This window comes from Festucalex cinctus, chromosome 21 (genome assembly GCF_051991245.1).
Source record: "Festucalex cinctus isolate MCC-2025b chromosome 21, RoL_Fcin_1.0, whole genome shotgun sequence".
NCBI lineage: Eukaryota > Metazoa > Chordata > Actinopteri > Syngnathiformes > Syngnathidae > Festucalex > Festucalex cinctus.
Window position 1 is genome coordinate 5,107,605 of NC_135431.1, and position 13,007 is coordinate 5,120,611.

Here is a 13,007-nt window from a genome sequence, read left to right on the forward strand (position 1 = left end):
CGGTGTCAAAGGCCTTCATTTTCCTGGCGATACATGCATACTAAAATACGGCCAGAAGGTGGCAGTGCGTCTCCAAAAATGAAAATACAACATCTCTTAGCACTAAAAACACACAAAGCATTAGTTTGTATTTTATTTAAAAATAAATAAATCTTCTATTGTCAGTCATCTCATTTAAAACAGTATGTGTGAAAATAGAAAAAAAATATACGTGTCTACTTATATGTGTCATGAGCACACAAAAAAAGACTATTTCCGAATGAAAACAACTCCTAACAATAATCTCAATAAATCAGCCTTTTAAAAAAAAAAAAAAAAGCATGAAGAGAGAGTTCCAGCCCCACCATCCTGTCCCCACCTGACTCAAAAAGGTTTATTTTCACGTAAGTGCTGCGCTTCACGCGTTTTATCAGATCCGGCATGAGGCCACTTCCTGCCAACACCAGGCTTGCCAAGGCCAATAAATCCAGCTTTTATTGTTCCACAAAGACCTGCCACTCGTCTCAGCCTTATCTGCTTTAGTCCAAAGCAGCCAGACACTCACAGATGTGTTTTCATAAAGGGCTATAAAATATATTTCCCTCTCAGACCTATCTACAAATCATATTTTCCACTACAGTTATTTAGGGGACATGGCTGGTTTAGCTTTGTTTTAGCAATTTCAGCTTTTTATATTGGAGTCTGAGTCACGGGTTGAAAAAGATACTGCGAATTTGTCCACCATTTTCCAACTGCATCAACAGTGATTAGGTTTTTGTACCCCATTACATGGATTTTTTTCCCCCTGCATGATGTCAGTGGATTTTCGAAATATATGTCAACATGAAATACATTAAGTACAAAGTGTCTTAATGACTGGTAGCTAGCTACTATCATGAACATTATTTATTAACCAGTAGTAAAGTGTCAGCTGTAGTACTTGATTGATGCCTCACTATATAGTAACATGTTTTGTTTTGTTTTTATGTGCAGAAATATTCAGTACTGAGGGACAGTACTGTAGGCTACTGGAAAAACGTCACTAGTAACCAGTGGTCATTGTACTAGTGGGTTGAATAGGCAAGGCAAGTTTATTTGTATAGCACATTTCATACACAAGGCAACTCAAGGAAATACAACACATGTAAACATCAACAAACATTAGTTAACAACATTCAGAGCAATGAGGAGGAAACAAAAGTAGGTTACAAAATTTAATTTTATCCATTGACAATGTTAAAACATTATACATCAAACTTTAAAAACATTTAGCGTAAGGAAGTTTAATAATAATAATTAATAATAATAATTAATAATAATAATAATAATAATAATAAACGTGATTTAAAACTGTTTAAAATACCTTAGTTTCAACCTAGATTTAAAAGCATATTCACTTCTGTTGACTAGTGAGCACAAAAATGACCATACTAGCACGTCGAATGAACGAACGTTCAAATGTTAAAAGTCCAAAGACAATATTCCAAACTGCTTTATTAGATAGGCTTTGCCAGACAACACCCCTTCAAAATAAACGATTATTGTTGTCATTCTTTATGGCATCATATCGCGCAACCTTAATTTATTTTGAAAATGTCCACAGGAAGTTGTTTTCACTGCAATCTACCTTGTCGCGCCACAGTCGGGCACTGTTGTCGCCTCATAAGGAAGTGTAGGCCTGGAGGGAGTGAGCGCCAATGGAGGGGGGCTGGCGGCTTCGGCTAGTTGATTTGGGAAAGACGCCGCATACCGGAAGGCGGGCATACGGCTTCCTGGCTGAAAACAAAAACACCATGGACTGTTAAAATCACGGGACAGTCTCCGAAGAACATGGAGCCGACGGCGTGGGAGAGTTAAATTACCGTCCGACGTCGTTTGCTGTAGCTCCTCTGCACAGCTGGACGTTAATTGTGGATTATTAGGACGCGTTTTCGCCGCGGAACCTTTTGTTCTGAGCGTTTTTTTTTCTTTTCTTTTTTTCCCAGTGGACACAACCGGGCTTCCCCTACGCTTCGTCGTCGTTCTTCGGGAGTGACAGCACCCCGGTCGACTCCTCTCAACTGGTAGCAGATTATTTGTCCACAAATGGACTATTAGCAATTGTTCCCCCCCCCCTGTCTTTGCCGTGTGTGTAGCGGCCACAGCAGTCATGTTTGCAGTGCGCATCGTCACCGCAGACTACTACCTGGCAAGTCCCATTCAAGACCTCGACGTGTGTTATTCAGAATTCAGGGAAAGCGATGTGAAGAAGGTGCCAGTGGTGCGGATATTTGGAGCAACGCCCGCAGGTCAGTCAATGAATTGTTGAGTCTTTTGTCAAAGAAACCACAGTCGTCTACTGCATTCGCTGTACACCACGCGGCACGAGACGTGGATCGTGCTAGGACTGCATTTTTGCACGCGCGCTCACCCACGGGACCGCAAACAACAAAAAGGGTGGTGGACTGTGGAACTACCTCAATATTACACAATGTCATGTCGATGTGGATAATTTAGTCGTGTGGTTGCACATTGTTGCAAAGCGTGGAGCACCTAACCCACGCATGCTGTGTCTGCCTGCAGCGGAGTAATTCTCCCCCCCCCCCCCTTTCGACCAGACTGCTTTATGGAGGCTCCCACAAGCCCCATCATGGCGTGGTTGGCGACCACCTTAGCTCCCAGGGCTCAGCGTTATACTGTCATTTTAGGACTGCTGACAACGCTTGAATTGATCACGTTTTCAATTTTCATGCAGGTATATGGCTTAAAATAGAAAACCGATGATATATTGGTTGAAAATAGGCACCCATTCACATACATATAATTATCTTTATGTATGTATGTATGTATGTATGCACACCTCGAATATATTTGTCCATTACTTGACTTACAGTAAACTGAAAATGTGCCCAAAAGACCTAAAAGCTTCATGATGTCAGTCAGTTGTTGCATGCTGCACCTATCTATCATAACACCAAACAACAATGGATGGATAATCTATCTTAGATTAAATGTCAAGGTGTGCTTTGCTTTCTGAAAATTTGACAAAATGCTCATGCATACCCAAATATACATGTACAGTACACTTTGGGAAAAGGAGTGGCAACTACGCTCAGATACCCCAAAAAATGTGGGTACCTTTTCCCCTTGTTGCTAAACAAAAGCACATTTTCCTGCATTATGGCTCATCTTTATCCCAGATTAAATCATTTTCTGTCTGCCGCATCCGCTCTGAAACTATATTTAACAGGTAGTGACTCTGTATTTTGTAAACCTGTGTCCCTGTATGCTTCCTCAGAGAATGACCGGGCAGATTACTCCGTAGGGATATAGCTCAAGGGTCCACAACCCCCGGTGCGCAGACCAGTCGCCACAAAGAATGTATAGCCTTGTTTAGAATTGCTCTGAAACTCTTTGACCGCCAAAAACGTTTAATAACGATGACTAAAATCACGACATATGCCGCCATAAACGTTAGCACATTCATTGCCAGACCAGCAAAAAAAATGCATCATTTGACATGTTTTTCCGTCAATGGCAGTGAATGAGTTAATGACGTCAACTGTTTTTTTCTTTGTTTTTTTTTAATCAGTGTGAAGTGCTAAGTGCAGTGTTGCCTGGTCAATGGATTGTGGAATCAAAAACATGCACTATCTATGGCCAGCAGATGGCACCATTGTATGTACAATGAAACATGACGGAATCTGACGAAATATAACGTTTTCAAGGGCGACATGAATGTTCAAAGCCTTTGTTACATTGAATCTAATTCGTCACTAAACAAAAACAAAAAATTTGTTGTCAAAAGTCACTGTTGTGGAGAAAATTTATCTTTTCACATAAAGCTTGTTTTCTCAAATTACATATTGTCAAATGAGGATTACTAAAGAACGGGATAAGTTAAAAACATACTTTTTTTCCCCCCCCTAATGAAAGAATGAAATGCGATCTTTCGTGTGGTACCCACCAATGTTATGTAGTAAAAGTACACCATATTAATTAAAATGCTCGAAATCTGGCACCGTCGTGTTGTTTTTTGGATTATGCGTGCCAGTAAAAGAGTTAAATTTGAATGAATGGTATCACACTTACCTATTCCTTCTTCTAATTTCTTTTCCACACAATAGTCACTATGGCAACAACCTGAGGGGGGACGCACACAGATTCATTGTCACTGCATTTAGAACGAAATTAGTTTGTTCGCATACTGATTTTTATTTTATTTTTTTCCCCACAATAGATTTTGTATTTGTCATATCAAGAAAACGAGACGGTCGGTTGCTGCATTTGCGTGCCACTCTGATCCGGCCTGAATTACAGTACATTCCCCAATGTGGTGTGTTTTAAAATGGGCGCCAGTCTCTCATGAGATCATGAAAGGCTTTCACTGATTAAATACACAGACCCACCGCACAAGTTTAAACATTTCACTGTTGTTTTGCTGTTTTGAATCAGACTTAACAGCTTGTTATAGTGTTGTAGCGACACATCTGTTTGTGTGCTGCATGATCCCCCTTGGCGTGTCAACATGACATCAGTCTGTGTTTTTATTGATTGATTTGTTTATTTTTAGAAATAAATTTGTCTTTACTGTCTGGAAAGGCTTTATATTTCTCAGTTTTCTTGTCAATGGGGCTTGGAAGCTGAGATTTTGAACACACAAGCTCTTGCTTTTATGTCTACTTTTGTCATCTGTGCTCTCTCGCTTGTGCATCTGCTCTGCACCACGTGGCTTTGGCTGCAATTCCAGACCTCGTACTGCCTGTCCTTCCATGACCTAAGCCGTGAGCACTCCCACCAGTCAATCAGCTCTGTGTAATTCAATGCCTGCTTCCTGTTTTTTTATTTTTTTTAAGCTAACATCTAGCGTGTGGCCTGTCTGAGCATGCTGTGTACTACACACTTGCATCTGAAATGAATGGAAAATTCAAACACAAACAGTAAAAATTGGCCTTTCCTCACACGGCGAAGAATTGCTGATGAAGGTGTGTTTAACGTCTTGGATCTCTTGGTGTCTTGCTTGGTTCAGATTCACAGAAGAGCTTTCTAAGACTGTTTTGGTTGCTCAAACGTGCGAGGCAAGAGAAAGGAGAGGAAGTGAATGACCAGCAGAGAGAGGAATGAAGTGGTGGGCCCCTTTCACCCCAGGTTTAGCTCTCCCCAGGGGAACCTTTAATGCCATCTAAAGGAATTCCTCATGGACCCAGTAATAGGATAATAGGAAGTTTCAAAAGGACTCCGCCGCTCATTAGGATGGACATTGTCCCCTTAAGTGTTTTCAGTTTTTCGGATTCATTTACAAATGCTCCACTCGTATGAAATGACTTTTGTTGATAGCACATGGTTTTGAGTGGGTCCATTTGGATTTTTAAACCTCGCACTTGGATTTACAGTAGTCGTCATCATCACTCTGATTTGTTTGATCAGATGAGATTCAGAGGAAGGCCATGTAGCAAGCAGCAGTTTTCCCCCAAACAACTTTACTCTGCACTAAATCACTAATCCTTATCCTGTGACAGTTTTGTGTCTGGATTTAAGGCCCAGCTTCATGTCGGAGGGGAAACGTCGTCCATGCAGTCCATGTAGTCGTATAAAAATAGCCTGTACGATTCATTTGGAAGTCATCTCAACGTAGTGGTACTCATTATCAAATCATTTCAGTGCTGCAGACAACATTAAAAAAACAAACAAACAAAAAAAAACAGTAGTTGTCGGAGAGAATATCATTTACATTTCCGATTTCGTGTTCTCATTTTGATTCCAGTTACAAACGATTCTCAATACAGATTCTCTTGGGGGCAGGGTTAAAAAAAAAAAAAAGTAAATTATGTTTTTTTTTTTTTTTTTTTTTTTAAGCGGACCGCAGCATAGACTAAAATTAACATTGATCATCGAATCCTGGTAGCCCCCTAGTGCTGCTACTGCGGATTCGCCGGATTGAGATGAGTTGAGTTTGCTGACTGCCACCTTACAGCATTCTTGTCTCAAGTTTGAACACTCAAGTCCAAGGAAAAAAACAATTGTCCGTCTCCAAAACCTTGCAGATTGGGTCACTTGTATGATCTCAAGGCACAACTATTGCTACGTGCAACCGGGTGGTGCCTCTGATTGTTCGAGTAAGGTTGCAGCATGGCTCTGTGTGGTCTTTAGGAGACTCCCAGTTAGGTACTCGGCTCAGTTCTGTGGGCTTCCTGCACCAATAACGCACCGAGGCAATCTTTTATCTCCCAAGCTTCATGAGTGTGACTACTTATCTTTGCCTCCTCCACTCGAGTTCTGTGATGTTTCAAGGCAGATTTTAATTGTACAGAATGTACACAATGGAATGAATGACGGCTGTAATCGGTTGAACACTTGTACAGTACTCTTCTTTGCTTCTTGTATGTTGCTAAATAGATAAATCAAAATAATCCACTTTTATCAAAACATTGGTCTATACTGTTTTTTTTTGTTAAGATTATAAATAGATTAGCCCCATTCTTTGCAGTCCTCCCGAAGGCATAAACTTGCCTCCCATCCCATCCCCATTATCTCCAAATATGGTCACACCTTCCTCTTAAAATAAACAACATTGCACAGCCACACTGGTGTCCACGGACCACTTTTGGTCTGAGACTGCAGTGCAGACCAAAGGGTCTGTTTTGATCAATTTTTAATTCCATTGCAGCGTACAGTCAGTGTGAGGGTAGGCCTATTACAAAATGGGAGGGGATTCTCTGCTTAAAATAGCATAGCTGTTGTGAGTTTCTGTGCATTTGCTTTTGCGTTCAGTCCAACTTGCATGTGCACCGTGTTCCACTAGCTGCTTAACATGTCATCCCTACTGGTCACTTGGAAGATACAGTACAGAATTTTGGATGCGTTTGCCAAAATTGATTGGAATTAAAGCTATTCTCCCTTGAGGAATGCAGTCAAGAACCATTCACAATCACTCAGCTGCAATTCGGTGTCTTCCTCTGTGCTTTTATGACTGTATGTGGTGGTGGTGGGGGTGGGGGGGGTTCTCTGTTGTTGTTCTCTCTTGCTCTCTGTATGTGCATGTTTGCGTGCATTTGCATTCATCAAGTTTTGGGGACAGATCTCCATCCATCCACTCATTTTCTGAACCGCTAGGGTACCGTGGACTGAAAATCAAGTCCCCATAATGGAAGCACTTTTCATTTGAATCCAGCATCTATTCTGAACATGTCTATGGGTATCTGTCTGGCTGCATCGAATGCACCATTTCGAAGATGCTTTTCATCAGAGGGCTACTGCGTATGCAACTATAGCTCAGGAAAACAACCATTTTGAATAAAAGTGAACGAAGGCGGTCACTATTCAATCTTGATAGAATCAGTCAGCCCCCCCCCAACCCCCTTATAGGGCAAGCAATGAGTGGAACAATAACTGGCCGTGTAAACTGGCATTTTCAAATTGATTTCCCAGAGTACAATCGAATCAAACTGATTCATCTTAAGTGCACCAATCACCTTAGTGATGGCTAAGCTAAGGAGGCAAACATGTATAGACAAGTCTCGGAAAAGAGTCAAGCTGACGCTCAGCACTGCCTCCTGCTGTCTGTCTGCCAGCTATCGCAGAACCGTGAGCTGAAAAAGCAATGGCTTCATTTTCTTTGCACCTCCGCATGTGCAGCATATTGTTTTAATTTCGACACTGGACTCGTGCTGTGTGAAGCTAAAAAAGAACAAAATGTACTTCTGCCCATACTATGCACTGCAGCAGGAATAGGATCAATAGTGCAGCGTCTGCAACACAGCTCACCCCCATATGAGTCTTCAGCAATGTTTATGAGGGAGTCATGTTCCGAATCCCATATCTCTTCTTCTCTCTGTACCAACCGACATATATTCTTCCTCAATCCATTTGATCAACCCCGAAACCTTGCTGATGCTCCTCCTCCATAGTTGCTGCCTTGACTCTGTGTACTTTTTTTCTTGTTATAAACATGGTATAATCACATTTTCTCTTTTTGCAAGGTATTTGATGGAGGGCGACAGACACTCACCACATCAGTGGATTTGCATCTGTTAATTATGACTGCTGAACTGTTGAATTTGTAGCGTAATACTGTAATTGCGTCATACAGAGTGCTTATATAAAAAAAAAAATGCGGCCTTCTATTTAGTCAAATGCTCGATATTGATGACACGATGCTGATCTTCATGTCATGTTGCAGGTCAGAAGACATGTCTCCACCTTCATGGAGTGTTTCCATACGTCTACATTCCATACGATGGTCATGGACAGCAGCCGGACCGATACATGCGTCTGGTGGCCTTCAGCATTGACAGAGCCCTCAATGTTGCCATGGGAAACCCTGCTTCCAATGTCCAGCACATCTTCAAGGTGGTGCTGGTTTCTGGCATGTAAGTGCCCAAATGTTTCTTTCACGCGTTCTCCCAAATAACACTATGAAATAGAACTTTAATCTGTAGATCCTTTATTAGGAATAATACATTTGGAATATGCTTTCTTCCAGGCCTTTCTATGGATATCACTCCAAGGAGAAGCACTTTATGAAGATCTATTTGTACAATCCTCAGATGGTCAAAAGGTACGTTTAGAGACCATGTGAAAGGTTAATGGCATTTATGAGGTTTGGGAATGATTTATGTGTGTGTAATATATTGCACCAGAAATCTATGAGCACTTAGTGACTTCAATTGCTATATATATTATTCAGTCATACAAATTGTGAGGATGGCGAAGTTTGTAATCTGTTTCAGTATGTGAACACAAATCTTCAATCAATTGATTTGAAGTGATGGTGTGAGGCTTTTGAACATTGTGTTTCTGACAGGGTTTGTGAGCTGTTACAGAGTGGAGCAGTGATGAACACGGTTTACCAGCCCCATGAGGGCCACATCCCATACCTGTTGCAGCTCTTCATCGACTACAACCTGTATGGCATGAACCTGCTTAACCTCGCAGCGGTTAAGTTCCGTGGCCGCAAAAGCAAAGGTAGGGAACAAGCTGCAATTGCCAAACTTCGTTTCATCCAAATCGATCTTAAATTAATACGCATATGGCATCAATTTGAGCTGGATTTGGAAAAGCCCTTTTAACATGATCAGGTGCTGTTATCTTTCTGAAATCTTTTCTTTTTTGTCTGACTTTTTTGTTGTTGTTATGATTTATGACATGTTCTTGAGCGATTCAGAAGATATTCTAAACCTTTCATCTATTAATATACAAGGACTTTGCTATTTACTCATTGGATTCCAGATAGCGATTACTGTAAGCCTGGTCCAAGGTCTGTGCTTTTCATTTCTGTATTAGGCTTTCCTTACTTTTCATGGGAAAAACACCTACTGTGGGGCCGAAGTGAAAGAATGATGAAAGAGGCTCGACTGATTACATGCAGTTTAAAATTAATGCAAACGACACATTCAAACTTGTGCAGCAAACTCCGGCTGCTTCCATTTAAAGTGTCTCGGGTTAACACAAAATAAACGTCAAACTTTTGCTGCACTTTCAGAGGACGTGCCAGCAGACCCAAACCAGCAGACCCCAAGCGCTCATTCCAGCAACACTCCCTGTAAGAGCCCGTGCACCCCCAAACTCAACTGCAGCACGCTTGGGGGTACCTTTGTCCGCTGGGAGGAGAACGCCATTCCCTGGTAAGTCCTATCTAGTATCGACCATGCATCTGCTTTACAAATAAGTACACAAGAGATTTAGGTTCTATTTTTTGAACCACCATCTAGTTGCATTTGTTTGCTATTTATTTCCACTGCAAATGATTTTTTTTCTTGTCTGCGCTTTTAAAATTATATCAACTTTTTGGAGGATGACTCACTATTTTCCCATCTTGTTACCATTAGAATTGGTTATAATCCACACGTTAACATAATCTTACAGGGATTTTAATAAATGTGATAGCGTTTACATGCAGGCAATATTTGGGTTATGGTTAGAATTCGGGTGTCTGGAACAATTGGAATAACTCGTTTACATGCGCAAGTTGACAGAGTTCCCGTACATGGCCTTTCGAAAAACCCGATGTAGAGGAGGCGAAGCATGGACGACGTCATGGCAGAAATGGACGTCATTTCCGCTTCTATTTTTAAACGGTCAATAAAATACATATATTCATGTCACTCACCACGCTAAATGAAGTAGTCGGTTTCCTACTCGCTCTAGAAGTGTGGTTCTTATTGGTGCACGCCAGAGTCACGGACTTATTCGTTTGGATAAAGTGGAACTATGTGTGTGTGTGTGTGTGTGTGTGTCATCTAATGTTCCTACACGGACGTGTATCGTTGAACACTGAAAACTGGAGATAAACATTGTTTATGCATTATGAGTGGTGTCGCGTCTGTCTCACATGAATAGTTACGGTGTTACAACTTACAAACCATGGCTTTTTCGCCATTTTCTGAACATTGATGAAAATGTGTTGGTATAACTTTTTTTTTGCGATGGTCCACTTCAGTCGCATTTGGCTGTGTTGCTCTGTGTGCGATAGGTATTAAAGTCATAGGTGAGCTACCTGAGCCGATTCAAGCTGAGAGGCAGGGTAAACGCTGGACTGGTTATTTGTCAACCCTAACTCACCAGGGCACATATAGCCAAACAACAACAAGCAACCTTTTGCACTGACTGAACCAATAGTAACTACATTTGAGACCTCATCTTATGATCCTAAGTTCGGTCTGTTTGTCTGCAGCTCTCTCGTCCTGAATGAGGTGGAGAGACAGAGCACCTGTGAGCTGGAGGTTGACGCTGTTGCTGTAGATGTCCTCAACCGTCTCGAGATTGACAGTAAGGATCCTCTGGAAAATCAAAAGAGCTTTTGGGGGATTAAAATGGCCCCTTTGCTAAAGTAGTCAGATCCTGTTCAGGATCACCACATTTGAGTTCACCGTTGCAGTTGTTTTGATCATCATGTACTGCTGGAAATCGTGCAATTAAGATTTCAGAAGTCATACAATGACGAGAAGAACATGCAATCTCCACGGGCCCAAGATGAGGCAGTAGTGCCAACACAACTGTGCTGCTTTTCCCACGAAAAGCAGAACTGTTTTGCTTGGGGTTAAAGTTTGTGTTTTTGTTCCTTGTGTTCATTATTGGTGTGCTGTCATTTCCTCAGATCAAATTGGAAGGAACCCCGGCCTACAAGCAATCTGGGAGGATGAGAAGCAGCGGAGAAGAGAAAAGGACAAGGACTCTCAGATTGAAACTCCAGAATCGCAAGGTCAGGAAGTTGTTGAAAGGTGGTGCTATAAATAAAACGGGTTTCTTGTTCAACTTTTTTATTATTCGGATCTCAATGGGATTTTTTAGTTAATTAATGGCTGAATTTGTTTTCCAGCATTTGACTAAAATTGATTTTGCGTATAATTAAGAATATGAGCTCCGGAAAAACAATCAGTTGAACGTGCTTTACTTGTTTTCCAGACCGCGCATTTGTCACTTCAACTGAGAGTGAGCAAATCTTCATGAAAAGATTCAAGGAGATTCTGAAGGAAAATAAGTTTGATGTGTAAGTTACGCCTTTCCTTTCATCCGTCTTTTTCGCTGGCAACCAACCCAGATAGCAAAAGATGTTAAATCAATGTCGACTCAATATTGAGAAGGTTGATTTAACATTGCCAAAAGGCGAAACTCTCGATTTACCAGTCATTCTACGTTCCAAACCTTACCTGTGGTCACGAGCTGTGGGTCGTGACTCGTGACCGAAAGAACAAGATCCCGGATACCGGGGGCCGACATGAGTTTCCTCCGCAAGGTGTCCGGGCTCTCCCTTAGGGATAGGGTGAGAAGCGCGGCCATCCGGGAGGGACTCGCGGTCGAGCCGCTACTCCTCCTCATGGAGAGGAGCCAGTTGAGGTGGCTCGGGCATCTGGTTCGGATGCCTCCTGGGCGCCCCCCTGGAGAGGTGATGCAATTATCGGGACAAATCCACTCTTAACATATCTCACATATAAAGAAAATCTTTTAAGATCATCGTATCAGAGAAAAGATTGTCGGGCGTTTGACGTCCTTGGTCGGGAAGGGGCAATATCGGGACAAAAACAGCCCGACTCTCTTTATGTCTGAACCAGGCTTTAGGTCTGAGAAGAGTAAACAGTCATGATTCTCAGCATCAACGCAGTTGTGTGGTGCGTACTTGTAAGGGGGTGTGGCTTGATAGCAGAACATGTTAATCACTGCAGTAATCGCTTGACACCTGGCAGGCTTCATCCCTTGACACTTTTTCAAGTCATTAAGATGACTAATTAAGAGGCAGCCAGACATGCACGGACTATTGGGAGCCCTTTCCTCATGAGACTTGCCAGCACTTGGAATGATAATGAGGCTGAAGTACAATTTCACTTCGGTAGTCTTGTCATGCCACACACACTGGAGAAGAAACTTGATGTTAAATGTCATCATTTTTAATTATTCATTTCCCTGATTGTACTTATTTCAAAGTATGTTACTCACCTCCCTGTGGTGAGTTGCTAGGCAGTCAGATGAATGTAAAGCCCAGTTGTTTGCTGGCCGTTTTTCATTCATATTACGTCTCAACCAAAAAGACTTCGTCACACACTACTTAAGCTGTACACACACGCGCACAATTGTGAAAAAAAGATATGTCCGACATGTCTCCAGACCTGTGTTTAATTAAATTTACACTCGCCACCACTGCATATGTACACAACGTAGACCTAATGTGTGACTGCATGAGCACCATCACACGGTCCTCTACTTTATCCATCATATAGCAGCCGTTCCTTTTTGTGTCTTTTTGATGCTCATTCGAGATGCATTAATTGGAAATTCTCTTGTTTTTCAGGACTCCGGCTTCCCCCGTTAGTGATGGAGATTCTTTCAGTGATCTCACCTTGCATTCGTCTCTCCATTTGACACCAGAGGAAGTGCAGTGTACGCCTGCTTCCGTTGTGGAGGTGCACAGGGACTCTGAGCCAGGTCAAGATGAATGCACATTTACCCTTTAAAAAAAAAAAAAAATCAAATCGTATATATCATCCATCCGTTTTCTTAACAGCTTACTCCTATTTTTTGTTTTCATTTCAAAGAGCCATATGTATATTGTGAAA

General features: G+C 41.7%; 1 protein-coding gene across 3 annotated transcripts in view; it reads left to right on the top strand.

The window, feature by feature from the left end:
• The first annotated feature begins 1,636 nt into the window (after positions 1-1,636).
• rev3l (REV3 like, DNA directed polymerase zeta catalytic subunit) overlaps positions 1,637-13,007 on the top strand; it is a 33,081-nt gene continuing 21,710 nt past the window's right edge. For all 3 annotated transcript variants that reach the window (XM_077510027.1, XM_077510026.1, XM_077510028.1), the window contains exons 1-9: positions 1,637-2,267; positions 8,138-8,327; positions 8,441-8,515; positions 8,762-8,922; positions 9,440-9,581; positions 10,631-10,725; positions 11,054-11,158; positions 11,362-11,446; positions 12,743-12,876. In XM_077510027.1, coding sequence (XP_077366153.1) covers positions 2,129-2,267; positions 8,138-8,327; positions 8,441-8,515; positions 8,762-8,922; positions 9,440-9,581; positions 10,631-10,725; positions 11,054-11,158; positions 11,362-11,446; positions 12,743-12,876 — 1,126 coding nt within the window. In that variant the 5' untranslated portion in view covers positions 1,637-2,128. The remainder of the gene's footprint in view (positions 2,268-8,137; positions 8,328-8,440; positions 8,516-8,761; positions 8,923-9,439; positions 9,582-10,630; positions 10,726-11,053; positions 11,159-11,361; positions 11,447-12,742; positions 12,877-13,007) is intronic.